At 36.1% G+C, this 27364-nt stretch overlaps 2 protein-coding genes across 2 annotated transcripts in view; one reads left to right on the top strand and one right to left on the bottom strand.

The window, feature by feature from the left end:
- LOC130085047 (V-set domain-containing T-cell activation inhibitor 1) overlaps positions 1-13692 on the top strand; it is a 48570-nt gene extending 34878 nt beyond the window's left edge. Inside the window, exons 3-4 of the mRNA XM_056250601.1 lie at positions 1357-1632; positions 13550-13692. Coding sequence (XP_056106576.1) covers positions 1357-1632; positions 13550-13662 — 389 coding nt within the window. The 3' untranslated portion in view covers positions 13663-13692. The remainder of the gene's footprint in view (positions 1-1356; positions 1633-13549) is intronic.
- Positions 13693-14034: 342 nt separating this feature from the next.
- zbtb8os (zinc finger and BTB domain containing 8 opposite strand) lies at positions 14035-24137 on the bottom strand. Its single transcript, XM_056250612.1, has 7 exons — positions 23963-24137; positions 22894-22918; positions 22456-22577; positions 18454-18536; positions 18315-18367; positions 15197-15233; positions 14035-14596 (listed from the first exon to the last, which is right to left on the bottom strand). The coding sequence occupies exons 1-7, from the start codon at positions 24042-24044 to the stop codon at positions 14510-14512; spliced, it is 489 nt and encodes a 162-aa protein (XP_056106587.1). The 5' UTR covers positions 24045-24137; the 3' UTR covers positions 14035-14509.
- Between the last annotated feature and the right edge of the window lie 3227 nt (positions 24138-27364).

Here is a 27364-nt window from a genome sequence, read left to right as displayed (position 1 = left end):
AGTGGGAGTCAATTTACCAGGAGCGGGATGGGATGGGATTATTTTTTAAACTTTGGTCTGGGAGTGGGACGGTACAAGATTACTTTCTATGGGAGTGGGACGGGACAGGAGTGAAAATCCACTCCCGTGTCATCCTCTAATCTGTATAGTTTGATATTGTTTGTGCATCTCTATAGATAGATATCCATACATCCATCCCTCATCCAATCATCCTTCTATTATGGATCAATATCATGGATAGAGATATGAAAGGGCTGCACAGTTTTGCAAGCAATAAATAAATAAAATCATCAAATATTGTAATTACAATTGAATTACATTTGTGTGTGGCAGCTGCATGTACAATTATTATTATTGATAAGAATAACAGTAATAATAATAAAAACGAGCTTAAAATAAAATTTTAAAGGGGTTATTGCATTAAAACCAGGCTATATTTATAATAAAGAAACAAGTGATCAATGCATAGTAAACAAAAAAATAATAATAAAAAATCCAATATTGCTTGTGAAAGTCCAACAAAGTTAAATATATAAATATATACTCAAACAGGAAAAGTTGTGTGGCTCCCTGTTTTCATTTGATTATAATTGTACACTTGGCGGCTTAGTTGTAACACTGTGGTACAACTAACCCCGCTGTGTAAAACATATTTTAAGCCTAGGAGTTGCTGACATGTTTCAAAACAGTGCTATGTTTTAGCCAACAAGACAGTGATTAAGGCAATATAAAGTTAGATTTGGTGACGTACACACCCAACTCAGAAACCAAAAAAAACCTATGATGAAAAAATTTACTTGCATGGTGTCAAAACACTCTTTGTCCAGTATCTTCATGAAATCTTATCAAAACTTTCCACAAATTCGCGGGAGACCGTCTTCTGGCAGCGAGAGAAAAAGAGCGGAAACACAACGGGCTTGATCCTGACTAACTATGTAAAAGGTCCGTGTTACATTTAACCCCGCGTAGGTTGTGCCCCGCGCTCCCCTATGTATTGACTTAATTTTGAACAAAAAAAAGTTACATAGTGTACCTTTAACTATAATAACTCTGCCAAACACTAGTAGTCACCATTCAAATTAAAGCAATAGTTCTGATTTACGTTGCAATGTTTAAGGTGCAACACAAAAGTGTAACTGATGAGGGTGAGTAAATAATGACAGGAGTTTCTTTTTTAGTGTGAACTATTGCATGACCATCCCACTTTGTAATATTACAATTCGCGTTGAAATTCTGTATTCTGTACTAATGCATATATCAAGTCAAATAGATTTTGACTTCTTATAGTTAGATGTGAGAGATTTGAGTGAATGTATTTGATTTGGTGAATCATTGTATGTGTTTTGTGTCTTCAAGCTTTCTTTTCCGAACCGAGGTTAAGCATCCATCTCAAATCCTCCGATGTGACGGTCCAGTATGAGATGGAGAGCTACCCGAGGCCAGAGATCCTGTGGCAGGGGTCGGGGGGTCAGAATCTCACTAACCACCAGGAGGTCTCGTCTGCATCAGATGGAGGGCTGTACTACTTAAAGAGCAGCTACGTAAGCCAGAAATCAGCGTTCAATGTCACGTTTACTCTAATAAACCCTGCTGCGCATCAGGAGCTACAGAGGCATGTTATCCTCAGCTATGGTAAGTATTTTAAGGGGGAAAAAATATTTTTATTGCATGTCTCTATGGGATACTTGTTTACATTTGCTCAATCATTTGATACATTTTATTGTGTTCCAAACCGATGTTGCAAAAATATGATGATTTGATGGATTTTTACAAACGTTTGGGGTCGGTACAAATGTGGAATATTATTACAATTTAAAACAACTGTTTTCTATTTGAATATATTTTCAAATGTAATTTATTCCTGTGATGTAAAGCTGAATTTTCAGCATCATTACTCCAGTCTTCAGTGTCACATGACCCTTCAAAAATCATTATGCTGATTTGCTCAAGAAACGTTTCTAATTATTATCAATGTTAAATCAGACAGCTCGTGCAAAGTATGGTGATTCACAAGTATTAGCTGTGTTTCAACCACCAATATCTTGGTTCTGTAAAACACAGCAAAGCAATGTTACTCAGGTGGAGCAGAAACAACGCAACCTTTTCAGGCCTTCCCGGTTCCCGCTCTCTAACCTCTCTCCAGCACCGGAAGCTTCTGCAATATTAACGCGATTCCTAAAGCTCTTGCCTGATTGTAACCCTTCTTTTTCCAATTAGATTCCTCTGACCTTTTCCTCTGGTAAGATCTCAGCCACCTCTTTCTACAGTCATCAGTGTTTCCCACAGAATTTGATTCTATTTGCGGTGGTGGGGTGTCGGGTGGGGCGGGTTGGTTTTTTTCGGGTGGGTCGGGGTGGGTTGGTGTGGGGGGTGGTAGGGGGGTTAATTAAGGCACAACAAAAGGGTTAAATATATCCTATATTTTTATTGACACGTATCTTTCTATGACTGCTCCACAGACTTCTTGTTGCAAATTTTGCACCCTTTGTTTGCACATTTAATTTTACGGGACTTTCTGAAAAAATATTCCAATGCCCTATCATATGGGAAGGCCTCAGGACAGGGTCCATTGATGGAGATCCTCAAGCAGGCAGCCAGGTGATCTCCTTGAAGCTGGTTTCGGAGGTCTGTTTTCACCTAAGGACAAAGCAACAACAACAAAAAATTCCCACAAAATGCACTAAAATAAATAAAATGTATAATTTGATTGAATTTCGCAAAAACTCCCATTTATCACAAAAAAGGTTTTACGCTCGCGTGAGGTGGTTTTTCAGGCAATTCGGATTTTTTTTTTTTTTGCAAAACTGCAATGGAAACAGTTTTTGCGCATTTACAGTCACCTGACTTAGAAAGCGCAGTGTGTTTGGACAGAATACGAGACAGAGTTCTTTATTAAATTCATAAAAGACAAAATAATTACAGGAATACTGGATTCTAAACCTTAAAGAAATGCCACAATCAAGAGCTCGGAGCAGAAATGAGTGAGAAAACACCTCATATGTGCCGCTCACAGTATAAGGGTCTTTCCTTGTCATTAATGCTTGGATAACACGCGGCCTACGTCTCTTTACATTAATAGGCTAATGATAATAATGTCTAGTGCGGTGGCTGTGAAATTAACCTACCAACGTCCGTTGCCATGATTTTTGGAATGACTGATCGCGAGAGGAAAAAAAGGACGTTTTAGTCCCGCCGTCATTTCGCAATAGTTTTTTTATCGATATTTAGAAAAAATCTGTAATGGAAACGCGACAGCGTTTAACATAGACTAACTTCTCAGAGTTATGTTGTGCGTATACTAACCTTTCAACTCCGGGTCCGGATTGATTTCTGGAATCTTCTTCGCTGGGGAATAAGCACCATCCTCCTACGCATGCTCATGTTTTGATGCAGATCATGCTCGAGGAGGAGGAGGGGATATTCGCGCGCGCGCCTCCGTTGTCAGTTTGTGTGTGTGAGAGTGAGAGAGAGGGAGGGAGCAAGCTAGCTGCGCGCAGCTCTACAATAAAATACTATTTACCCATATTAAATAGTTAAAAATTTGAAAATCAATCCGTGGCGGTCAGCGTTGCTATTGTGGCGGGCCGCCACAAATTAATGAATGTATGGGAAACACTACAAATGTCTGGCTTGCTCACTCTCTCTCTCTCCTCCCCCATCACGAGTGGACCCGCCCCCTTCTGCTGATTGGCTACAGGTGTGTTTGGTGCTCCGTCTGATCTTAAAGGAGAACTCCGGCGCAAAATGAACCTTTGGTCTAATTACACATTGTTACCTAGTCAACCGTTATCTGAGATTTGTTTTCATGATTATCGAATGTAAATAGTTTTATCTCTAAAAACAGTTTAGCCCCTAAAGCTAGTATATTGGGCATAGTGTAATGACAAATAAAAATCGCTTGTTAATACCACTAACAAGGCTCAAAATAGCCCCACACTAACACGGTAGCATAATGAGGTTCCCTACCTTCAAACCGAAGCATTGAGAACTTTGTCAGTGTCCAGACAGTTTAATAAGAAGATATTTTAAACATACAGTCAACTTCGCGTATACAGGCAGAAGCCATCTTAGAAATACAGTCTTTACCAATCGATCTACGAACGCCGATCCAAGCTTGCTGTTCGCGCTCACCTTATCACAACTTATAGCTCGTTCACATCTCACCAGCGCACTTGGATCGCCGTTCGTAGATCGACTGGTAAAGATTGTATTTCTAAGATGGCTTCTGCCTGTATACGCAAAGTTGACTGTATGTTTAAAATATCTTCTTATTAAACTGTCTGGACACTGACAAAGTTCTCAATGCTTCGGTTTGAAGGTAGGGAACCTCATTATGCTACTGTGTTAGTGTGGGGCTATTTTGAGCCTTGTTAGTGGTATTAACAAGCGATTTTTATTTGTCATTACACTATGCCCAATATACTAGCGTTATACTAGCTTTAGGGGCTAAACTGTTTTTAGAGATAAAAAATATTTACATTCGACAATCATGAAAACAAATCTCAGATAACGGTTGACTAGGTAACAATGTGTAATTAGACCAAAGGTTCATTTTGCGCCGGAGTTCTCCTTTAATTACTTTGACTGCTTCCAGTAGTGATGCTCGCACGCAATGTTTGCACTTCATCACAGATGAAATGGACTACATGCAATTTTTTGTCAAATACAGACGTTTCTGACGTTTTCATGAAGCTACAGAAACACTTTTCATTCAATACTTTATTTTCTGCCTAAAACAACACCTACAAGAATAAAGTGACGTGATGTCGGCACAAATTCCTAATCACCACGCACTGCTTCAAGTCAGATGCCAATCGGTCTGCGCAGTTATCTTCATAGTGTGTAAAATATTTTTGCAACTTGATTCCAACACATATAAGCACGATTCATGTGGAGTAAAAATCATTGCTGTGGTTTGCCAAGAAGAAGCTGGTTAAATGGCAGTAGACCTAGTTCAAAATATTCCCATTGGACTTCTCTGGTTTTGACATAGTTGAGTCATTAAAGGGATAGTTCACCAAACAATGAAATCTCATTTAATTCAGAAACCCCCATGACACTTCAGGCAGATGTGGTTTTCCCGACGAAATAAATGAATGTGGTCTGGGTGGGTCATATTATTGAAAGCATTTGAAAGTTTGGTTTGACAAACACCAAGTAACGTGTTTTCTTAGCATACATCTGCTTCAACTATGAGGTTCTTATGAAACGAGATTTCTGTGGCTCTGGGTGAATTTAGCTGGTGTCAGGCTGTGATGCAGGCTGTGTTCTGAGGCACTATCATTTATAATTAAATATAAACACTTGAGATAGTGAAAAAATTATTCTTGCTAAGTATACTAAAAATACATTTACATATTTATGTGCTTAATATAAATACCCTGCAATTGTACTTTTAGTATACTAAACTGGTATAGGCCTACTTAAAGTCGGCTAAATTGGAACTATTAATGCACTTAACTTATCCGCGAATAGTGCTGAAGTTCAACTAAAGATATACTTTAGTATATTTGATTGGGCTAAAGTCGAACTATTGCAAGTATACTTTAGGTTAACTTTTAATATATTGCATTTAAAGACTGATGTTATACAGTGATCATACTATTCTTAGTAATAGTGATATAAAAAAACACACTTTAGGAATAATCATAATTTGATAGTTTAATCATAATTGTATATCAGTAAGTCTTAAGTGATATGTCATTAAATATGTTTATGCATTTGAAGTATAGCTACTTAGTATGAATTATTTTAATGAATTTTGGCACAGTTTTTCCAACAGCTGTAATTACATGAGCAGATTTGACATGTCCACAGGAAAAGGCAGCGATGGTTTCGACTTCAGTCATACTTTATGGTTATACAATGGGGAAATTACAAACATGGTAGGCTATACTATGAAGGTTATATGATGCCATAAAGAATAGCCATTTCTGTGGGGGTGACCACAGAAACCGAAAATTCTCGGGACAGCAGCATGTGTACAAATTTTAATCTTAACCGTTCTATTTCATCAGAAACGATCTTGAAACAGGGCTTTAAGTGTAAAATACCGAACTTGTTCTTTAAGAAAGAAAATTTCTGTGTATTCAGTGCATGTACCCTGCTCATCAGGCCATATCAGTTTGTAGTCTTGATGGTGCTAATATCTGCACTGTACTGCATGCATAATTTCACCTACTGATCAGGGGGGAATTCCAGAATTATTATTTTACTAGAATGAGTTACAATAATATTTTTTCCCTTTAACATGTATTTTAAAGGGCTGCTCCGCTTTTTTTGGAAATAGGCTCATTTTACAACTCCCCCAGAGTTAAACTGTTGAGTTTTACCGTTTTTGAATCCATCCAGCCGATCTCCGGTTCTGGCGGTACCACTTTTAGCATACATCATTGAAGTGGACAAGACCATTAGCATTTCTCAAAAATAAATGACCAAAGTGTTTCGATATTCTTCCTATTTAAAACTTGACTCTTCTGTAGTTACATCGTGCACTAAGACCGACGGAAAATGTGAAGTTGCGATTTTCTAGGCTGATATGGCTAGGAACTATACTCTCATTCCTGCGTAATAATCAAGAAACTTTACTGCTGTACCATGAGAGCAGCAGGCGTAATGATATGACGCAGCGCCTGAAAATAGTCCCCAGCTCGGTAACTTCCAACGTGACCGGGACTAAGTGCCTGCGCCTGCTGCACTCATGGTACGGCAGTGAAGTTTCTTGATTATTACGCAGGAATGAGAGTATAGTTCCTAGCCATATCAGCCTAGAAAATCACAACTTTACATTTTCCGTCAGTCTTAGTGCACGATGTAACTACAGAAGAGTCAAGTTTTAAATAGGAAAAATATCTAAACACTTTGGTCATTTATTTTTGAGAAATGCTAATGGTCTTGTCCATTCCAATGATGTATGCTAAGCTATGCTAAAAGTGGTACCGCCAGAACTCAAACAGTTTAACTCTGGGGGAGTTGTAAAATGAGCCTATTTCCCAAAAAAAGTGGAGTATCCCTTTAAGAGCATCTCTATTTATGCACCATTTATCACCTGCAATGCCATCGTAACCACTAGATGGCTGTATAGCCCTATATATAAACATATCTATGCCGTGTATTCCCTGGTTGCTGGGTTTTTATTCAGACATAATTAGTTACTTTTTGTCCAAGTTGTGTTCATGTTGATTTAGTATCAGTTTTTCATTACAGTCAAATCTGAACACAGAGAAAGCATTTTGTTATTCATAGTAGCTACACAGAATAGCTTGATCAGTCTGTAAGGGGTATACAGTCAAAGACCCAGAACCAGATATGAAGAATGAAGACCCGGAGTCAGAATTATAAAAAATTAAAGAAAAGTTTTACTGAAGATAGTTTGCAGTTTCATCAGCAGAAGTCAGCTTCAAGACTCACACAGGAGTTTGTAGGCCGCCCCCCTTACAGTTACAAAGATCACAGCAGTTATACCATTTCCAAGGTCTAAGCTACGTCATTGCTTACAGGTTGAATGATTCTCATTGGCTAAGAAACATTAAGAGCCTAAACAATTTAACACATGTGAGGAGATAGGGGTGCCTATCGCCATTAGTAAAGATAGTTGTCGTCCACTCATTAGATTTAGGTCTGTGGTGGCCTCGCAGGTTAGAGAAGGGCGCCGGGGTGTCTGGTCCGAACGTCCAGAACCTACATAGAATGTCATACGCACACACACACAAATAACAGACACTAGCAAATAACAGCTCCCATCAAGGCTGAAGAGAGTCTGAGCTCCTTATTATCAGTTAAGTATACCAAAACATAATGCTAAAACATTCACTCATTTGGGAGAAAAACAGATCACTGGCATTTACTCCCAAGGAAGGAAATATACTGGAAAGAATACATTTAAATACAACAATTAAAGTTTGATAGTAACGCTCAATATAGCTTGACCATATGTCCAGCGAAGAATCATATGTGCCCACGCTGCCTTTAGGACCCTCTACTGATACCAGAGAAAGAGACAAACGGCCTTGTGGGTTACGTGGCCTTCGTGTCCTGCGTGTACTACGTGCAATCTCAAAGTAAGATTGGAATGCACCTAAAAGAAACTGGTTACTTACATCACATGCATTTAAGAAAATATAATTTCACAAGCACAAAGAATATAAAAATTATTATGTGATAATGAATATATTTGATTATTGATTTTTATAAAGGAAGTATATAACCATTCAAAAGGATATATGATTATAGTATTTGAAGAGGCAAGGGATTTTGACCAACCCTTCAAGTCACACGGAAGTAATCAGAATCAATATTGACAGTGCGACCAAGACAATATTTCAAAATACATAATTGAGTGTTAAATACCATGAACAGAGACATGATGTGAAAAACACTGCATCAGAATGGTATTATTACATAAAGAATGGGTATTAAGTGTTTTGATTGTAAAGTTTAACATCAGCTCAGTGGTGTGACAGATTATATAACATCCATTTTCAATCCAATAACATTAACACCAGCTCGAAATTCAGTATGAATGTCAGTCAGCCTTAGTCAGCCTAATGGTGCACAGCTTATTAAGCAATCATGATTTATTTATATATTTATTTTTTATTCATTTGTTCATTTATTTATTTAACATGTAGGCTATGTGTGCATTAAAAGTACCATTTCGGCAATGAGAGCGTTTCTGAGCCAAATGAAGATAAAGATGTGTTCCGGTGACTGGCGTGTTTATTGAACCAATCAGATAAGAGTAAATTGAGAGTCAGTGAGAAGCTCATTTGATTGGCTACATGATGAAGGTGGACCCGCCCTCCTCTTCCCGCTTTCATATCTCAGTGAGTGAGAGAATCGTGCCAAAACTGGAAGCGCAGCTAAAAGAAAGACGCGCCTGTACAAATCGGGTTATTTCGGGAACTTTTTTGTCCCATGCACACAAGAAGCCATTTAGACATTTGCAACAGTTTATCTTTTTACACAAAGTTTAATTTTACGCAATTCATCTGTTTTGCAGTTCCTGCCTCTGTTGTTTTTTCGCTTGCAAATTGCTGTTCACAGGCTTGAAATGCTTTTGGCCGCATTTGTGCGCAAAAACCGTGCCAAAAGTGTAAGCCCGGAAAGTCAGAAGAATACAGATCATATTTATTTTGCGTCAGCATGAAGCTGCAACTTCAAAATACACAAATTACACTTATTACAATAACAGTTAATGCTGCAAATATTTTTTTCTTACACTTGAAAGGCGATTTACATCTTAACAATTCTTCTCTTGCGCATGCAAAATTTAATTTACGCTTGCAATCTTATGTACAATTTCACAAATCTTACCCTGCGCATGTGATTCTTTATGGCATCTTATTACCTTCATAGTATCAGAGTTCAAAAGAGGACAAATTGTTGGCACCAGGGGCGGATCTACCGGGGTGGCATAGGGTGGCAAATGCCACCCTAAAAGAAAGCCTTGCCACCCCTGCTGCCACCCCAGTTGGCGGCAACGAATTAAAAGTTATGGCCAATTTGACAATTTACGAACGCGAATCTCCAATGTCCGACTGCAGTGAATTCGCTCCGTGCATAATATGACGACCGTTGACGTTCGTACTTTATTGTGTGGGCAAATACTTCCGGTGATCTGACCGCGAGAGCGGGAGACAGCGAGAGCAAGAGACAACAGCGACCGAGTTCCATTACCAGAGAGATAAGTTTTCAACCCGACCAAATTTTTAAATGCATATATCATTTTCAGTGTATTTCACCTGTGCGTTTCTATGCTTTATATTACTGCATTTATTTTGTGCAAGTGAGATGAGTAAAGAACATCTGTTTCATATATCATTATCTGTCTGGTGTTTATAAGCAGTAGCCTACAGTATTTTACTACGTGTAAAATATACACAAACTTAGCTATATTAAGTTGTTTGTGTACAGTTAAAAATATAAATGTAAAATATGTGATAATAATATTGATCGAGCAATTGATGTAAGTAAGTAAAAATACATGCGCAGAATTAAGAAAATATTATTTAATATTTATGGAGATAAATTTTAGCCTATGATAAAGCAAACGTGTGAATGTTCACAGGGTATTTTATTTAATATTATAACTATTATTATATAGTAGTGTAATGTAGACAGACACTATATCACAACTAAAAAGAGTTTTGAGTTTTTTTTTTGTTCAATTTGCACACTGAATATGGGTTGGAGCTCTTTATTTTGAACTCTCAAAGTGCACCAGATTGATGAATTTAACATTAAAAAGCACAAAATTTTCTTACGGGGGAGCATGCCCCCGAACCCCCCTAGAGGGACAGAGGTGCACTCTGCACTCACCACAGATTTCCATGGGAAAAACCGGTATGCACCTTATAGCTTGTTTTAGGATTCATCACTGTGGAGTATAGTTCAACTGAGTATAGTTCAACCCCCAACCCCCCCCCACACACACACACAAAACAGATACAAATAATGCCCTTTTGTAGTGTGTTACACATACGATTTCTCATCAAACTGTGTTAACTGTGATTAAATTCAGTATATATACGTCTGCCATGTTGCCACCCCTCAAAAATTCCTGCCCCCCTCTTGCCACCCCATAAATATTTTCCTAGATCCGCCCCTGGTTGGCACATCTGTGACCAGGGCAGAAAGTGTTGTATCAGCTGCTCTGGTATCCAGGATAATGTCAGCATATTGGCCTAATACCACATAAGAGGGGGAACCACATTCAACAGGAATAACTGTCGACGCCAGAGGAATCTGTCTGAAAGTAATGGGTGGGAACACACCAGGGGTTTGGATGCGGACAGTGGGAAGCATATTTTTTAAAAAAACTTTTCCTCCACCAGCATTTGTTTATTCAAAAGTTTATTCAAGTGTGCTATTATTGTATACTTATGTTAAACTAAAAATAAGAAAGGATATTTACACTCTAAATGTATGTACTTCTCAGAAATATACTTAAAATTGCACTTAAGTACTTGACTTATACTGACAGAAAGCTCTAATTATATTTGGCCTATTCTTGTACTCAATCTTTTGATCGAGATATACTTAAAAGTATAATTAAGTATTCTAAGTATACTTGGCTTTTAGTTGTTTTTTCTTACACTATAGGCTATGCAAATTCAACAGAGTTCTTGTCACCAAAAGCAACCGATATGCGCTGCAATTTATTTGTCATCAGCTTATTTCAAAATCAAAAATGCAATGGGAGAGAGAGCTGTGTCATCACTGGGGAGAGAATATAGCACTCACCACTTTTAATGTTGAGCTTTCAGGATCTGACACCAAAGGTGTGTCTGCGTGCTTGCTGAGGAAAGACATATCTGTGGCGATGTGTGTTGTAATAGGCCTAGATGCACTGTCTGCCAGTATAACACGCTCTCACATGTTTATATTCTTTGACCATTTTGGGAGAATTAGGGAAAATTACACATGTAGCTTCACTAATGTACACTTAAAGTACTATTATGTACACTTAATGTACACTTAAAATACTAATACCTTTAAGGTACTTTTATGTACCATTTAGGATGATGTGTGACAGCTGGCCCAGTTTTTATGTCCAGTTTCGTTTGGAATGTGCCAAGTTACCACCTCCTGAAGTGCTTGAGGGATTGTATTTAAACCTCGAAAGCGTTTCAGAGGGCATTTACACCTATTTACACAGGCATTTCATGATCTGATCCAATCACAGAAAATGCATGATGTGACCAGGAGTAAATAGGCCCTTTGTTGTGTGTGTGGTCCCGGTAAACCCTCCATTATGGGGTAAAAATGTGGGCGTTTTTTGGTCCTCATGAGGAAAGCAGCTAAGTGATGTTTTTTTAAAATATAAAAAATGCTTAAAATGTTCTGTGATGAGTAGGTTTAGGGGTAGTTAGTGTTAGGGAACAGCATATACAGTTTGTCCAATATAAAAATAATTATATCTTTGGAAAATCCCCATAAAACACGAAAACACAATTTGTGTGTGTGTGTGAGTGAGTTCTGGAGAGTAGATTGAGATTGGACTGAGAATCATTCCTTCATTGTCTGATTGAATAGGTTTATATTTCCATTGCACATTCTTTTTCCCCTGGGACAATATTGAATAAGTATCACCCTATAAAAACATTTGTTGTATCGGGTGTTTTTTTTTTAAAAATAACCTAGTTCCCAAACCACCAGTCATTGTAAGAATAAAAGTCACAGTGTCTACTAGGTCAAATTGCAAGTGATCGAGACACAAAAGGCTGTTTGTCAGTTTAGAGCAGATGTGCAGCTGATTGTGTATGCAGACTTTTGCAATGCCAGACTTATTCAGTCATCCCATAGACATTCGGTCAGTGCGAGGGAGGAGTTGCACAAAGCTTGAGGATTTGCCATGTTTTGACGTAGATAATTTCACTTCTTCCATTGAAACTGTTTTATTATGCAAAACTTACTGAAATATTAGAAATTGGCAGGGATATGAAAGTTGGGATATAATAATTTTTTCTACAAGGATGCATTAAATTGATAAAGTACCTGTTAAAACTTTTACATTGTAACAATTTTTTTAAAATGTTGCTCTTTGAACTTTCTATTCATCCAAGAATCCTGAAAAATATTGCACGTTTTTGATGATGATGTGGATCGTGTGTTTCTCCGTTCAGCGCGTTTTGTGTTATGGACATCTGTGACATAACAGTGGATTATTTACCAATAAGAGCTCTCAGAAAAGTACAAATGGGCTAATTTGAAAGAAAACATCTTAAGATAAAAGATGATGTAGAGTTTGTGACTGATTTTTAGCTTGGAACGACTGTAATCGAAGTAGAAATGAGACGTGTGTCTTTGTTATTTCACAGTAATCATATTTTACTGGGCGGTTCTTTTGAAGATAATTTTAACTATGACGTTTAAACAATAAAACAAACTACACAGTCACATTCCTGAGAATGAGAGCTTTCTTTTGATATATGACTTTTCGGTTTTGTGAAATACATAAAAAAATACATATTCATGCTATTAGGGGGAGGAGTTTTTTTTCTGACGATTGTATATTTAAAAGGGAAATGAAGCAGTCAATCAAGTTTACATGATTTACAAGATGGATTTCCACTATAATCAACAATTATATAAGAAACATGTCAAATGTAAACGTGATGTTTCTTATATAATTGTTGATTATAGTGGAAATCCATCTTGTAAATCATGTAAACTTGATTGACTGCTTCATTTCCCCTTTAAGCTTCATATTACTTCTTTGTGTTCCATACATACAACAAATGTCATTATATTCTGTGTAAATATAAGATTTCAAATGATACCATATATGGGTAAATATAATGTGTAAATATAATGACGTAGCGGAAGAGGTTAAACTCGACATGGAATTGAATTTTTTTAATTTGATTCATCAGTGCACAATATTTCAAAGGAAAAAAATATTTTCACTTACAATGTTAAATATGACTGAATATTCTGTTTGAAACGTCATTATAGAAGTAAAATTGCTCAATTTTATGTTGACTGTAAGGAGTTGGAAATGAATACCGTGGAGTCATTTGTTCCTCTTGCCTTTCTTTTATTTCAGATGAGAACATGAACTCCGGAACATCCGTCGTGGCTCTGTCTATATTGTGTACTCTCCTCCTGTGTTCAACAGGCCTTCTGTTATGGTTATACTGCCGTGCCAAGCAGAGATGACTTTGTTACTGGACTCGTCATTCCTATGAATAGCTTTTATTCTTCAATTTAAAGTTAACCATATTTGGAAGAGAAGAACAAGAAACCATTAAAGTTGAAGTGTGTGATTTTTGTTGCAGTTGGAATCCATTAGTTTAGCTTGCACTCCCAAATCCTTCACTAGTGACTTTGAAGTACAACCTGAAAAAGGGGTCATTTCAGGCTTTTTAGCTTTCATAAAAAGAATCAAGAATATTCTAAAAAAGAATTCTGTGAATTCATGGCTACTTTTAAAATGGCCGTTAATGGAAAAAGGTGTCCCTAAGTAATGCAATTACAATATCTAGCAATGCCTGAACACTAGCTCAACCCATTGCATGAGTTATGACACACTTCAGCTTTAAGACTGATATATTTAAAAACATTGACTGTACAAAAGTTTGTTTCTGTATATTGATGGCAAATCACTTAAAGTCATTGTAGCTGCTGATGTCAAAGGGTTTCACACACACACATCACTGGAGAGGTTTACTTTCACCATAACATTAAAATGAACAGAATATAATGAGATTGATGAGATGTATTTTATTTTTTAAAATTTAGTACAAAAATACGCTTGATTAGCCTTAGCCTTGATGTTTAAGTCATTTTAAATGACAGTATTTATTTTGGGTCATGTTTGTGTTTTCACAAAATAAAAGGATTTTTTAAATATCATTATTAATCATGAAAATCAGTCAAAAATATATAGTATTTCAGCGATGTAATCCACAGTTTACAGAAACGACACCTCTCACATGTCCATTCCAACTAAGGCAATCTCTTCAAATCATATCAGTTAAAAAGAGGTTTTGAATCAGTTGTACATTTAAATATCGATGATGACGAAGATATCTGGCTTTTCTGTATCATGTACCTGCATAGCAGAGTAGGTGATTGCTTTCACTTCTGTACCCTGCGAAACAAGAAAATAAAAGCTTTAAAATCTTTGGAATCTGATGCGATGTTTAAATGTGTAATTTATGCACCATAGGACATTTGAATGTATGCTTGAGTAACCCAGACAGTGGTCATTCACCGGTGTTTTTTAAGACTTGCTCGATTTAGTCAATATAAAAGGATTGCTCGAATGAATAAATGTAGAACATGTTCACAAACACTTTCACAGGTTAAATAATGTAGAACACCTGGAACAACAGTATTATGTAGTTAGAAAGACTCGTATGAGCTTTATCTGGTTCAGTGTTGTAGAAATGCAAACAACCAAAGAAATATCCAATCATGCATCGTGGTTGAGATCAGCTAGAAGAGTGGTTAGGTTTTATGCATGCTTTCTGCACAATCAAGTGATTTTGTGATCATTTTAATGTTTCTTTGGCCATTTTGAAATTCTATTTTGTAGCTTGCAGGAAGGCGCAAGCTTAATTAATTAAAAGCTTAAAGGATAATTATGAAATTCCAGCATAGTTCCAGCTTCCGTGCTGTATGCAACAACATAAGCTACTGTTTAAAAAGACGTGGTTTAGAGCACAAGTGTGTTTTTATAGGAAAGTACCTGTGGGTGCTTATTTATGCTGAATTCTTCACCCCATCTACAAATTACAAAGGGAGAAAAAATACAAGTTATTTTAATTTCATTCACATATATAGCTCTCAGAAAGCAGACTCTGGAATCCCCAATTCCGAATACAGAGAGTGAAAATCACTGTTGGGAAAGCTGGATACAGGAATGTGGGGCCTTATTCAGGGCAAGAGGAAATCAAGCAGTGGACGTGTATGGCTGAGACACAATGAAAGGCCTGTGACGAACCACACAGGCTTGTCAAAACAGAACTGAAAGTTTCGTTTATTCCACACGTCATCATTATATCATTTACACACAATTTCAGAAGAAACAATGGTCATATATATAGGTCGTGTGAAAGGGAACCCCAACGAAGCAACTAAAAGCTTTTAGGAGTGGGCCCGATAAATTTTAAACTTGGATGTGAAGACAGTAATTTCATTTGAGCCATTTCTCAGGTAGAGCCTGTATTTTGGCTGCATTCTCTGGAATATGTAAAGCATTAATAATAACTGGTTGCAGGATTTTATCCAATAGGGTACAACACCATTTTTCTTTATATAAAGTTGGATATATAAGTATGTCCAAGTTTACCCACATAAATACAGTATACTCACGAAAAAGCAATATACAGTAGTGGCTAAAAGTGATGTCTAGAGTTGACCCTACAAGTTCAATTAAACCATCAAAATATGAGGAAAATATTTTATGTATATTTTTTAAATATTTTAAATAAGAGTGAAGAACAAAACACTTGGTTAAGGTATTCATCTGACAAAATGATTTGACAATTTTTTTTTAATAATTTTACTATGCAAAAAAACTCATGTGAAAAACATACACGGACTACAACATAATCAGTTATTAATAGTTTATTTGGTTCTCTCTTGTTTTTGCATGTGTTCATAATTTCTTTGTATGACCGCCAGGCCCAAAATTATCTCCGCTCAATTTTATTGCATTATCACAAATAAAACGACTGACTTCAAGCACAACTAGCAATATGCTCACAAAATCTTTAACACATTTTTAATAATATTCGAATAGATGAAAATGTGAATTTTCTTAGGCCAGACGTCACTTTTGGCCACTACTGAATCAAATCTCAACTGCTTGATCCTGACTGCTTAACCCTCTGGGGTTCTTCGGACCAAATGGACCCGAAGAATTTAAATAAAAAAATGTGTAAAATCATAGCTTCATCGGAATGGTCCGAAATTTGGTGACTTTGTTGGTACTTGGTATATGAACACCCAAAAAAATTGGGGACAGGATTTGAATAGTCTAAGTGGTTGTAAAAAAAATGGTCACACTCAGGGTCTTCGGGTCCAAATGGACCCGCCATAGGAAATGAATGGGAAATTGACAAAAATGTGACAATACAGAGTTGTTTTGTGCGTACAATCAACAAATCAGCCACGATCCAGAAAAAAAGCACACAACAGTGAAGGGGTGAATCTATAAAACATCAAGAGTGCAAAACAGACACATCCACACACACACACACACACACACACACACACACTTTTATACACAAACACACTAATAAAAATTCAGATTACATAAATATGTTTTGAATTTTTAAAAATCACAGCTTCATCGGAATGTTACGAAACTAGGTGACTTTTATGGTATTAGGTATGTGAACAAACAAAAAATATTGAGGTCATGATCCAAGCATGCTAAGTGGTCGTCACACTTCTGCTCTTTGGTCAAAAATGACCCCCATAGGAAATGAATGGGAAATTGTCAGAGTTTTTTTTTTTTGCATACAATCTACAAATCAGCCAGGATGCAGAAAAAAGGACTCAACAGTGAAGGGGTGAATCTCTAAAACATCAAGAGTACAAAACAGACACACACACACACACTGTATTATATATTTATAATAATCTGTATTATAAAGTAAAACTGGCACTTCAAATTGCCATTTAAACCAAACAAACAAACAAAAAACAAGACAAAAATAGTCTTTGAGAATCTGTTATTATATTTTAAAATCAACAACCTGAAAAAAATTGTCAAAGATGTGCAAAACTCACAAGAATTCTGAACCCTTTCTACAGAGAGCTGTAAATCCACTAGTGGTAAAAATGTGCTATTGCGTGATAAAAATGCTCAGTGTGTCCAGCAGATGGCATCCATCTCATTTCAAAAATTGTTTTCATGAGGCCTAGGCTTGACTCTAAAATGAAATACAGCTTTAAAAAAAAAAAAAAAAAAACATATTTATAAAAAAATTATATTATATTCAATGGGAAAAAATGAGTCATAATTATTGCATAAATATTAATTATAAATCATAAAATTTTCTAAAAACACCAAAAAATAAAAGAATTTTTTTTATAAAAAACAAGTAAAAAAATATATATATGATTTTCTTTTAATAAATATGAATCAAACCCTTCCGGACCATTTGGTCCCGAAGACCCTGAGTGTGACCCTGAAATGAAGGACCCCAGAGGGTTAATGAGACTAAAAGGAACGAAGATATTAAAATATTATAAACAATAACATTATGATTTTCTGTAAAGCTGCCTTGAAACAATGTTTATTGTGAAAAGCGCTATATAAATAAATTTAACTTGACTACACCAAATGTTTAGGAAGCTCCTATAATGACACCAATCTAGAGGCAAAAATCATTTTATTCATTTGTAAATACACAGTATCAGTGTACTCTTGCAAAATCATTTATTTTGTAAACCGAATATAAATATCAAATATTTCATTGTATTATAGCCGGTGTATTGCCTGTCTTTTTTCCCAGGAAATTTGAGTCAGGTGTTGTTTAGTCATCTTCTCAGAAACTCACCCTCTAATGAAATCATTTCATCCAGATGTCACCATGAAAGATTCCCAGTGAAAATCTCACTTTCACTATAAATCTGAATTAACCAATAAAGAATGTAGGGATTACATCATTTGGAGTTAAATCTTTCCACATTTTCCTGTGTCTGCTATGTAGACCCGACCCGAATGAAATGAGGTACTTCGGTTCAAGACACAAACGTCAAGTGTCCTGCTGAATGTTTGTCTAATATAACTCTGTGAGCCCTGAATGACTTTTGGGAAGGAGGCTCTCAGTATTCCTGGAGTCAGAACTTACCCAATAGAGCGGATTCTGTACTGCATGCGGTCTATGTGCAGCACTTTGACTTCCTGAAAAACAGGAAGAGCGGGGAGATGATTGGAAACCGGGGAAGATTGACGTCACAGAAAATCAAACATTGTGTGGCACTTGTTACCCTCGGAACGAAGAACATGTCAGCGCTAAATTTAAAGAGCCAGTCATCCAAGAAATGGAAAAGGAGTGACTCCAGGTCGTCTCCTGAAACAAAACAGACCAAGCAATCACAAGCTACACACAGCTACATGTTTTATTTTACTATGAGAGAGAGAGAGAGAAATAAGAAAACAGAAAAACACTGACTACAACATAATCTTTGTTGGTTCTCTCTTGTTTTTGTATGCGTTCATAATTTCTTTGTACACAGCCTGGCCAAAAATGATGTCTGCACAATTTGCCATGTTTCCTTGCGTGATCACAAATAATATAACTGACTCCAAGCACAACTACGCAATAAGCTTACAAAATATTTAACAATTTTTTAAAAAATATTTGAATAAAGGCTGAAAATATTAATTTTTCAAGGCTGGACATACATTTTGGCTGATGTACAATGAGAAACAAAATGACAATTATTCAATTGCTTTTGCTTAAAGGAATAGTTTTGAACCTTTTTGACTCCAAGCCCCCTCCTATAAGACAATATTCAAAGGCTCTCACATCTAAGATGTTCTGAACCTGAAGTAAATAAACTCAAAAATATGATCTCAGTTTAATGTTGTACTTTTTTTCTCTGTTGAATCACGGAAATAGCTCGTTTTCAGTGTTTTGCTCCATAAAAGTCAAACAGAATAATTAGGCACTATTTAAGCACTACATTCTCATAAAATATTTTGGTCATCTGAAGTCATGCAATGGCTATATAGATCAGTTTTCATTTCTGCCTCTGCACACTTTGAGAACCACTAGACTCAACTAATTCAAATTTAATTAATTTGTTTACTCCTCAGCAGTGGACTAACCATGGTTTAATTATGATGACAGAATCCAATTTAATTTCTAAATTTATATTAGTTCTGGAATGAGGTCTGGTCTGGCTTTGAAGCTTTAAAGAGTGTTTACTTGCAGAACAAACTCTCCTCTGACTCTGGCTGGATTATTAACTGGATTCCAGTAAACACTTCACCTCACTGTAGGGCTGGGTGTCACCATGCACCTCATGATACGATACACATCATCATAAATATAAAAAATTCACTAAACTCAAAACCCACATATTCTAAGAAAAACCCGCCCAAAACTTTACCTGCCAAAATAATGATACAACTTTATTGGCATGTAAATCAAGGTTGAAAATGGCCATTTTATCTCCTTAAAGCAGGATAATGATGACAAAATAAAAATAAATCAATTTTTATACAGTCAAAACAAATCAAGTCCAGTAGCTGTCAAGGACGAGTCGAGTACCAGAGTCCATTCTGGACGGTTTAAAAGATGTCAGGAGTAGTATAGTCCTATATTCAGTTTTGAGTTTAATTAAAGGAGAACTCTGGCACAAAATGAACCTTTGGTCTAATAAAACATTGGTACCTAGTCAACCGTTCTCTGAGATTTGTTTTCATGATAATCGAATGTAAAGAGTTGTATCTCTAAAAACTGTTTAGCGTATAACGCTAGTAATGGGGGTATATAATAAGTAAAAAGAAATCGCTAGTTTATACCACTAACAAGGCTCAAAATAGCCCCACACGAACACAGTAACATAATGAGGGTCCCTACATGCAAAACAAAGCATTGAGAACTTTGTAAGTGTACAGCCCATTTAATAAGAAGATATTTTATGAAGACAGTCCACTTCGTGTATACAGACAGGAGCCATCTTTGGAAAACAGTCTCGACTAGTCAAACCACGAACGACGTGCTAAGTGAGCTGAACTGTATGAGGTTCAGTGAACTTCTGAACTGTATGAATGGCGTTCGTGGTTTGATTAGTCGAGACTGTTTTCCGAAGATGGCTCCTGTCTGTATACACGAAGTGGACTGTCTTTATCTTTATCTTCTTATTAAACGGTCTGTACACTTACAAAGTTCTCAATGCTTCGTTTTGCATGTAGGGACCCTCATTATGTTATGGGGATTGCATGTAGGGATCCATAGCGTTATACGCTAAATCTCAGAGAACGGTTGACTAGGTACCAATGTTTTATTAGACCAAAGGTTCATTTTGCGCAGGAGTTCTCCTTTAAATCATTCAATTGTGCTCTGATTTCAGAGTTACAATCATATTTACCAAGAGCCTTCGCGTCATCTCCTACCACAGGTGTAATATGCATTTTGAGAGTTGGTCAGTCTCCCAAGGGTTGTGTTAGGGAAAATATGTTGATGTCTACACTGCACTACACATCATTTTTCTGTGATACTTTGTTTACACGATTTCGTAAAATAACAGACACGAAGAGGAAGAACAGCTGCTTTTGGCCCACCTAGCCTGGAATCTGCCCAATCTGACAACACGTGTGTTATGTTCACGTTACTAAAGTCTGATCCAAAAACAGCAAGCCTGATTAAACAAGAAAGGAAAGTGCACCCATTCTTTCCAGCACTATTTTCATTTGTGGCTCAGTGGGTCTGTGATAAGAACTCGAACAAGGAACTGTCTCTATGCACTTTGTGAACACACACACACACATACTATCTTTCTGCATTTTTAGATTTTCAAAACATTTCATAAAATATTATTTATATGCGGATTTCCTCATGGGGACCATAAATAGACGCATGCACGCACGCACGCAAAACAAAGAAGAACTTTGTTTTTTCATGACCTAATCCAAATGAATCTTCCACATTTCATTCACTCCTACACTTATTCCCACATGTATTCACTCGGCCAAAAGTTTAAAATAATTTCAATTTTGTAATGTTTTTAAAAGAAGTCTCTTATGCTTACCAAGGCTACATTGATTTGATTAAAAATACAGTAAAAACAGTAATATTGTAAACTATTTTTACAATTTAAAATAACTGTTTTACATGTAAATATATTTTCAAATGTAATTTATTCCTGTGATCAAAGCTGAATTTTCAGCATCATTACTCCAGTCTACAGTGTCACATGACCCTTCAGAAATCATTCTGATATGATGATTTGATGCTCAAGAAACATTTCTGATTATGATCAATGTTGAAAACAGTTGTGCTTAACATTTTTAGATGCTTTATATAAAGAGTGATACACTATCATTCAAAAGTTTGCAGCAAGAAAGTTTTTTTTTGTAAAGAAAAGACATGAATACTTTTATTCAGAAAAAGCACATTAAATTGATTAAAGTGACAGTGAAGACATTGATAATGTTACAAAATATTTCTGTTTCGAATAAATGCTGTTCTTTTGACATTTAGATTAATCAAAGAATCCTGAAAAAAAGCATCACGACTTCCACAAAAATATTAAGCAGCACAACCTGTTTAACAACACTGATAATAATAAGCTTCATTGTTTATAACTGAGAATTGATAATAATTGAGCAGTAAATCTGCACATTAGAATGATTTCTGACGCATCCTAGGGAATGTAAGAACCGATCAAATGTGTATCTTGAATGCAATGTAAGTCGCTCTGGATAAAAGCGTCTGCCAAATGCAAAAATTGAAATGTCCTGAAGGATCATGTGACACTGAAGACTGGAGTAATGATGATGCTAAAAATTCAGCTTTGCATCACAGGAATAAATTATAGAAAATATTATTTTTATTATTTTAAATTGTAATAATATTGCACAATATTACAGTTTTACTGTATTTTTGATCAAACAAATGCAGCCTTGGTGAGCATAAGAGACTTTCAGAAACATTAAAAAATCGTAAGTATTCCAAACTTTTGACCGGTGGTGAAAACCACCATAAACAGAGCCTTTCTTCATTTATAAAATTCCCATTGTTGTAACTCTCAAATCTCTTTTGTACTTTTCAAACTCACCATGTCACAATCGTTCACATGACACACAAAAACCAATGAAATTTAGCATAAATTCAACTTACAGAAGCTCAAATGAGATTTGAGATTAAAGCCTACAGGTTTAGTTTTCCATTTTTTGGTGTTATTTATTTAGGGTTTAATACAGCAGAATCCTGTAATGCCAGGTGGTCTGAAAAGAAAAGGTTGAATATTGTTTCCCACCTTCTGATTCTACTTCTACAGTGTCAGTGGGCTCCACAGTTTCTGTATCCGTCATGTAGCCAAACATTCCCATTGCACACTGCTCAAAAGCCTCTTCCAGAGAATCTCCCCACGAATGAATCCTACAGTACAACATTAGAGCAAATGCATCAAATTTGGGATATCACTATAAAATCTTCTTTATAAACATTACAGGGTGGGCTTCTTTTTAATCTTAATCTTCCCTTCATCTTTAGCTGGTTAACCAAACATTCTTGTTCTTGCTGCAAACTTCTAGTACTGAGCCAATGTTGAACAACCCATCACATTTATAGTGATGTGGAAATGATCTACTTTTCCTGTGAGACCACATTGTTGTCTTTTCTATGTTTATTAGTGGAGCTTTGAGATTTCCAGCTATATTTGGAATAAAGTAACAGTACACAGGCAAATACTTACTGGACATCTGCAGTATGATCAAGATCTGCAACAGAAAATCCAATATTACTTTCATGATGACATGATTTTGATTTACACTCAAACCAAAAACCTACACTCTTAAAAATAAAGCTTCCAAAATTGGGTTTTCGTAGTAATGCCATGCATATAGAAGAATCATTTTGGGTTTGCAAAGGAAGATATTTTGAAGAACTTTTGGAACTTTGGCACCATTGACCTCCATAGTATTTTTTTTTTATGTAAGTCAATGGTGCCAAACAATTGTTTGGTTCCAATCGTTCTTCAAAATATCTTCCTTTGTGTTCAGCAGAACAAAGAAACTCATACAGGTTTGCAACAACGTGAGGGTGAGTAAATGATGACAGAATTTTCATTTTTGGGTGGAGTATCCCTTTAAGATTGAGGAGGTATTAGAACATTATATAATACTACACAAAACAACTACTTTGGGAGTATATCACAGATTATATAGACCCTTGACATTTAATGATTTATTATCTATAGATTAAATTTAATAGATTGAACTATTACGAAGACATTTGTTTGTAAAAAAAAAAAAAAAAAATCATCATTGGCTAGGCTACATGTTTGTTCAGTTTTCGTTGCGTTTACACGTTTTGGCCTGCAGGTGTCGCCGGCGCGCAGTGTTTCAGCAAAAGATCATTCTGCAAAGCAAATGCGTTTATTTTTTCCTATCACTACTTCATACACGTTTTACCATAACTAATCTTAAAATTGGGTGTATGTAGTGGATATATATTATTATATTGTAAATAATTTGCGAAAATTATTACGTAAATTGTGCTTGATGACGTAATCTTCTTGTCGAGTCAAGTCACGTGACCTAATTCATTTTCATGAACCTTCACAACCATACATTCGGAATAGTGCATTTCTGTAACGTTCCCGTCAAGTATCGTCCATACATTTACTTATATGTGACTCTCATGTATGAAATGACATTTTTTAGGACATTTAAATCACGATTAAGTACGTTTTTTTTTCTTTGTGTTCGTCACTGGATCTACATGACGCATGCGGAATAGACAGTGAATTTAATTTCACTTACACTCATATTTCCTGGTGATTGGAGGGTATTTTGACTTTGTTGCTTTTTGCGCTTCCGTGAGATCAAGTTCACGGTCATTCATTGTCCTGGTCTGAGTTATTTTATTCCTCTGTAGGGGTTATTTCCGTGAAAACATGCTAGACATGTGTGAAGAAGACAGAAACAGTGAACTATGTTATCTTATCTCACAAGAGTCAAAATAAAAGTCCCGTTAGTACTGCAACAACATCAACAAAACCTTAATACATATTTGCAACAGTTTTATAAATGTCATCACTTTTTAAACGTATAATGTTTTTATGTTACAGTGCAAGGTTATGATAATTGTTGGTAATGACACAATGGCTGCTCAAGCAAAGAGCTGTAAATCCAGTAGCGAAGCACCTCATTCAGATATAAATGGAGAATGTTTCATTCACTCACTGGAACCACTTCAGTAGATGGTAATGGAGGAGTAGACTGAGGAGTAGACTGAGGGTTAGGGGAGAACCGGGACGAAAGTAGCAAAGCGATTTTCTCTGAGACCTGACTACATTTGCATTTCAAGCTATGACAGCAGGAGTTCCTGTCGGGACGAAAGTAACACTCGTTACTTTTCTTTTGTTCCTCCTCTAATGTGATGACTTTCTGTGTGTTGCAGCATTTATTAAAACATGTTTATGTCATATTATACCAACAGAATATGGCAGATGTTAATGAGGGGGCTTTTAAAGCTTAAGTCACATTTAAATCAGCTGATTTCTGTGTCACCATTTTTTTTTCACTCAATGTGTTTCCATTTACCCTAGTCACATTTAGGTTTTAGCCATACCTTATAGCTTTAACACCTCCACCTATGAATTTGCAGGATTTCTATCCAGACACATTTTAAATGTATCCATAAAAACAGCTGGATGGAAACATGACTATTGTTACATTATGTTGAGAATTTATATTATGCTAATTTAACTTCATTTTCATATTTTTCATGTTGAAAAAAACATTTTATAAAATGGATTGACAATAAAAAAAATATTCTAAACAATTCAAGTATGTACTGTTGGGTTATTTTTGAAACATTTGATGAAACATGTAAAAAATGTAAATTAACAATTTTTTGCAAAGATAAAGGCTAAAATATGTTTGCAGTTACATGTTAACAAGGTCATACTCGGGTATATTTAGGCTAAAAAAAAAAACAAGAGTAACACAAAAAATCTAGCTTGTATATTGTTGTGTTACTTTTGACCCACCTGTGTGTTACTTTTGACCCCGTCAGCAGTCTAAGTTCAAAGTGAAATTATACTGAAGTTGTTCTACATTTTTACAAAATACCACCTGGTATTGATAGACCACACTTGTGAGTGACAGACCACAGCAAAAATATATCTCTGTCTAAACCATCATCTTTTAAAATTATGTTTTTCTGAAATATGGTACTTTCGCCCCTGCTCTCCCCTAATATTCGATATTAAATGTCCTAATGATTCATTCTCAACATTGATATTCCAGTAGGCTTGGTACTTGGTTATGTGAAGTGGTGTTATTTTTGAGGATTTGCCAGATGCAGCCATTTGTCAAGTTGCCTCCCGTCATATATGATATTTTTGTATTACTCTGAACTCATAAACTCTCATTCAGTTGTTATAGGGGGGTAACAGTTATAAGACCCAAGACCAGATATGATGAAAGAAGACCAGGAGTCGTGAGGTTCAATCAAATAGATAAAAATTTACTGAAGAATAGTTTGCAGTTTCATCAGTAGAGCGAGCGTCAAGGTCGCAAGCCAAACTCTACCTTGCACAAAATCACACACCAATTCTACAAGGGCATGTATTATATCAGTGTCACTCCTGATTGGCTAAGAGAACATAAAAACCTAAACAATTTGACACATATGAGCAGATATGGGTGCCTATCGCCATTAGTAAAGATAGTTGTCAAGATAGTCGTCGTCCGATCCTGGATTTAGGTCTGTGGTGACCTCGTCGGTTAGAGAAGGGCGCCTATGCGTCTGTGTGTTGTTCATCCCAACGTCCAGAATCTACATAGAGTGTCAAACGCACACACACAGAACACCACCAAATAGCAGCTCACATCAAGGCTGAAGATAGCCTGAGCTCATAATTATCAATCCAGTCAACCAAAACATGATGATAAAACATTCACTCCTCAGGAAGAAAGGCAGATAATGGGCAACTTGCTCCCTAGAGAAATATGCTGGAGAAAATACATTTATGACGACAGGTAGAATTATGTAGTGCTTGATCATCCGACTGTCCAGCGAAGGGCCATATATGTCCACACCACTTTTAGGATTCCTCCGTGACCTTTTCTACTGATCCCAGAGAAAGAGACAAGCGCCCTCCTAGCCTACGTGCCAGGTCCAAAGGGCAAGCTTGGAATGCACCTAAAAGAAGCTGTTAACTTACATCAACATGCATTAAGAGTATAATTTCACTAGCACAATGAATATAGAAATGATTATAATGCATATATTTGATTATTGATTTTTATAAGAGTAATATATATAACACTCAAAAGGATATATGAATATAGATATATATTGAAGAGACAAGGGATTTTGACCAACCCTTCACAGTACTAACACAGAGGCACACACTTTCGGCATCTACTGTGTTAATATGCCGCAGCATCGGATTGGAATCTTCTCCAGACTGAGATGAAGTTAAAAGATTTAGTATCTTGTGGTCAATTTAAATATTTATTAGATAATCATCAGAGTAAATTAATTGTGTGTAAATGTTTGTAACTAGATGCATTTTTATATTTTTATTTATGTAATGATATTTGTTTATGTTTGTGTGTTGTAACTTTGATGTAAACTTAGCTGCCTATCTTGGCCAGGACACTCCCGAAAAAGAGATTTTAATCTCAGCGAGTCTTTCCCGGTAAAAATAAAGGTTGTAAATCATGGCAGGAATGTGAGGAAGCAGTACATTTCCTCAGTGGAGTCACAGGGGTTGAATTTGAGATGGACACTTTCAACGTCTAATATTCGGAAGTTGCCCAGAGAGAGAAAAGTATGAGATGCGAGATGAACAAGACGCATGGGTGACAATCTTTATCTATTAAGTAATATAAAGGAAGAATCGCATGCGCAGGGTAAGATTTGTGAAAGTGTTGTGGAAGCAATTTGATATGTTCTATATATGTGTATTTTCTTATATTCATAGTAAGGTATGCACGAGGATTGCATGTGGAGTCCCATAATTCTCTGCTACATTGATGGATCAAAGAACTATTAACCCTTATCTGTGTATGTATGTGTATGACCTTGTATACGTTACTTGACAAAAAGTAATGTGTGACTGATGTATGACTGAGACAAAGGGCCTTTTACACATTAGTAGTAGGATGCAACAATGTGTTAGTTATGGGACATGTTGTTCATGATGTAAG

This window comes from Rhinichthys klamathensis, unplaced genomic scaffold (assembly GCF_029890125.1).
Source record: "Rhinichthys klamathensis goyatoka isolate OS25496 unplaced genomic scaffold, OSU_Roscu_1.1 h1tg000072l_1, whole genome shotgun sequence".
Lineage (NCBI taxonomy): Eukaryota > Metazoa > Chordata > Actinopteri > Cypriniformes > Leuciscidae > Rhinichthys > Rhinichthys klamathensis.
The sequence above is the reverse complement of the archived record's forward strand: the minus strand, read 5'-3'. Positions and strand labels throughout refer to the sequence as shown.